A 4,427-nucleotide genomic window follows, 5' to 3' on the forward strand; every position below is an offset into this window, starting at 1 on the left:
CACTACACTTATGTCACAATTTGTTTGATGCTCATAATAGTGTTTTCAATGAAATCCCATGAGCGATTACAGAAAATGAAATTTGAATCGAATAAAAGTTGCACTGACAAAACCGTAACCCTAACTGGACACTACATAGCAATCCTAACCCAAAACCGTAACCCTAATTAGACCATACATAGCAATCCTAACCCTAACCCACGTTTTCAATCTCTATTGAAAACAGCTATTAAGTCTACGACGGAATTTTGCAAATACAGATTAGCTTTTCACAGTTTGATTATCATGATTGATATTCAACCCAGAATAATGTGCGGATTTCTTTCTTCCCTCAAATAATTATGTTTTGGATTCCATATGTTTTATAATACTGTGCATTTTGCTTCTGACTGATTTTTGAACGAGAGATATGCAGCCTGTTAGCAGTTAAAAAGCAAAACTGAAAACGCTTCATGTAGGATCCCCACCACCGTTCCTTGTGCGTCTATGGAACCAGCTTATATAATACTCCCACGGCCACCATGAACCCTGGAGCTGTACCGTCGATACTTCCACATGATCATTGTGGCAGCAAATTGAAGTTTCATATTTCCTCCTCTACAATAGGAGTGAAATGCTCAAAAGATGTTGTCAGTCAAGGCAAATGAATTGGTAACGCAAACCCGAGGTGAATACGCAATGTGAGGGGATGGAGGTGGAAGAGAGTTTTGAAACTATGTCAGAAACTATGATAAATGAATTGGTAACTCATTAGACAAATTAGCAGCTGTATACGCTTATTTTTGAAATTTGAAACTAATTGGTAAAGTATTTTACAAATTAACAGCTAAATTTAAGCAAATAGATTATTTAACTGTAAACTTATACATAATTTAACTGTAAATTTATGCATTCCCTAAGCATTAACTGTGATACAACAAGCTAAATAACCATTTCCCAAACCTGAAGTCAATGGACCATGGAGGGCTGGATAACTCTTGCCCAAGGATGGAGGGTGAAGGGGTGGAAGAGACGTTTTGAAACTGAGGTTGCTGGTCATGGAAGCAAAATTTGGTAACGCAAACGTAGGTGAATACGAGATGGCGGGCGCGTGCAGATGGAGGCGAGGGGGGCGAGAGATGGAGGACGCGTGGAAGTTTTGACATGAAAAACTAATTTTTAGTTGCATCCTTCCGATCACGTATGTGGCGGAGAATATTCTATATTTATTAATTCTGAATCTTTCTTAAATATATTTTATTTAAAGAATACAAATCGTGAAACCCTATTGTGAAATAGCCCAGGCCTAACATTACAAATCCAGGAACCCCTATTCTGAAATAGATAGACCAGGCCTATGGGTAACTAGTGCTCGTGAAACCCTACTGTGAAATAGCCCAGGCCTAACATTACAAATCCTGGAACCCCTATTCTGAAATAGATAGACCAGGCCTATGGGGTAACTAGTGCTCGTTCACTTCCTCGATGACACTTCTTCTTAAAGATGGTAGCTTACGGCAGTTGCGGCTGCTCGTTGTTTTACCGGTGGCTTCATTCTTGACAGGTGAGCTACGACTCTTTTTAGTCTTTAGACAGTGGGATAATTCTCATACTATAATAGAATGAACAGGAACAAACACCAACGAAGACAATGCAAAAAACTTGGAGCATACCTTGTCCTTTATTAAATATTTTTTACAGTGCGTCTGTAAGTTTCTAGAATTACAGACTCTAGAGATGTCTGTAGTTAGCTAACTCTAAAATACTAATTATCTCAAAATAGCATGGACTGAAAACAATCCATCCTCTGAAATTAGCATGCTACTAATTAACAAAAAGATCATAAGGATGAGCGATTACTACATTTAACAAAAACGTATGAGTCTCTGTGCTCTGGATAAACATGGAATCTACTGACAACATCGCGACTGTGACTCTGGTGGCCGCCTAGCGGCATTAAGGGTCTGATACGACAAGATCGCTTCCGGTCATACTCCCTCGTTACTCTAATTAAGAACTTCGACGGTCTCTGGCGTTGGATTGGTTTGCATTGAGCTCCGATTAAGAGTGATTGAATGAGACATCTCTTGATATTCATCGACCCAAACAACTGGTTCTTTCTCAACGGGATTTGGCTTTGCTCGTTCGTCCATCGACTTCTGAGAGGCAGCTTTTCTGTATATTCGGCATAAAACTATATCTGTCATCTGCAAAAGCTAATTCATTTTACAAATCATTACTCTGTACAATTAAGAATCGCAAGGCTTAAGCCTTAAAACCCATTTAAGTTTTAACCCCTAGTTTTTTTAATCCGTAAAAGCAACCATTATCCAATCATTAACCAAATCTGTAATAAATCATTGAAGCTATTAATGACCTTAACGGATTTAAAAAATCAGTAAGCACACAAAATCATAACCACCGAACTCTACTGGAAAAAAATGGCACTAATAATCATTAAAAAAAACAAATAAATAAGTGGTAGACTTGTGTAAATAGAACTTGACTCTATTGCAGCCTGCTGAAATATTCTAAAATCTGACCAATGATAGTTAAATTAAATATTTAACCTATGTAACCATTCCTCTAATATTCCAAAAATGATGACTAGCGAACAAAGTCAACAAATGCTACTTTTGAAACCCATGCTGCTTCCGATACGCAAAACTATAATCGAGTAAAATTAAGAAAATAAGCACCAACACAGGAGGATTGAAACCCTAAATGCAAAAGAGAAACCTAAAGAAGAATTAACAAACTCAGAAACCTCTACGGCTGGATCAAAGTCCTCAAATGTAACAGCCACTCAGTCGTATTATTAAGGATTCAAAACTCCAAATGCAATGTGTTTTTCAACGTTTCACAAAAAGGAACGAAAATCTCCATGAAAAAGAAAAAAAGAAAAACTGTTCACCCTGTGGGCGGACGAGCCGAAATCTGGCATCCGGTACTCGTTCATGATCCAGTCGGTCTTCTGCCCGTATGGACCTTTTCCTTTATAAAATACCAGTATTTTCTTCAAACCGATGCGCTGAAGCAGCTCGTTACGCACTGCTCTATCTGAACCCGTGGCCTTCCAGTAACCCGAGACTGTCAATCTGTTGAGCCGAGGGCATGACTTCTTACGATCTCTTGGGACGAAGAAGAACCATTGTCTCTCCCGAGCATCGTGAGAAAAACCTGCAATACGAATCCAAATACTATTGTTGTGTGAAAATTCATTTCAAATTCAAATTAGGGAAGTAGAGAGTTAATTACCTGGTAACTCCCAAGGATCATATCGATACAAGTCCAGGGTTGGTATCACTGTATCGAAGTTCAATGTGTGGCCTCCTTGTACCATCCTCCTCAGATAGAAGCCCACCAACTCCTCCTCTGTGGGATAGAATCTGAAGCCCGGAATAACCCTTAGCTCTCCCTGCTCTGCCCCATCGTTGGATATTCCTTCTTGCAACATTGCCACTTCTATCTTTATGAAATAACCGCGTACATGAGTTGCCTCGCCAAGTTCTCGACACATAATATAATAAAGTGTTTGTAGGTAAGCTGAAAACGTTCCAGAGAATTAACGAGTTCTCTACACAAATACAATATGAAAGCGTCAATAAATAAGTTGGAAAATGTTGCAGAGAATTGACGGCCATTTGAAAATGTCGATAGATAAGTTGGGAAATGTTCCAAAGAATTGACTTCCATTGTGAGTTGAACGACGCAATGGGATTGGAAGTACAACATGGGAAAATATGTTGGGAAATGTTCCAAAGAATTGACTTCCAATGTGAATTGAACGACGCAATGCGATTGGAAGTACCACAAGGAAAAAGATCTACGCACCGGAGGGGGACCACAGTCCATAAACGGTTTCTTGTTGAAAATTATTATTGAATCTGAACCTGCTCCTCTGCTTAGTGATAGTGATAGTACTATCTTTCTTCCATCGCAATTTCCGGGAAATTTGCTCGAATTGCATGACAACTTGTATTTGGATATCTAGTGCATTGGCCGTACAATTTTTTCGTTGGTTTGGATTCGTTTTTGATGAGTGGGAAGGATCTGAGAATAACTTTCTTCCACGCATGGATTGAAAATTTATAGTATTCGGTAACGATACAGCGGCGGGAATAACTATCTTCGACGATTGGACTTCAAATTTGTATCAATAGTAAGTAACTCTGGGATATTAGTAACTCTGGGATATGATTAGTAAGTAACTCTGTATGAATGTGGATCATGCTCTCTATATATGAATCAGTATTTTGATAGACTGTGGCTCCATCGAATCTCATGTATCAAAATCTTTATATTTCCTTAATATAATTCATTATGCATTAGGCTTTTCTCTCCCAAAAAAATAACCCATACAGGTTGGTGATTTGACAAGCCAATCAAAATGGTTCTGCACGACTCCTTTATGTTATTACGTTGAACTATTAATCGGTTTATTATGC

General features: G+C 38.5%; 1 protein-coding gene across 1 annotated transcript; it reads right to left on the reverse strand.

Moving 5' to 3' along the window:
- Positions 1-1,651: 1,651 nt before the first annotated feature.
- On the reverse strand, positions 1,652-3,583 carry LOC149217820 (NAC domain-containing protein 22-like). Its single transcript, XM_089391428.1, has 3 exons — positions 3,238-3,583; positions 2,894-3,159; positions 1,652-2,186 (listed from the first exon to the last, which is right to left on the reverse strand). Exons 1-3 carry the CDS (start codon positions 3,497-3,499, stop codon positions 1,986-1,988), a joined length of 729 nt encoding a protein of 242 aa, XP_089247554.1. The 5' UTR covers positions 3,500-3,583; the 3' UTR covers positions 1,652-1,985.
- Positions 3,584-4,427: the final 844 nt, after the last annotated feature.

The sequence above is a fragment of the Pinus tabuliformis genome, chromosome 1_1, assembly GCF_031772625.1.
Source record: "Pinus tabuliformis cultivar Carrire ecotype Pingquan chromosome 1_1, CPIR1, whole genome shotgun sequence".
Lineage (NCBI taxonomy): Eukaryota > Viridiplantae > Streptophyta > Pinopsida > Pinales > Pinaceae > Pinus > Pinus tabuliformis.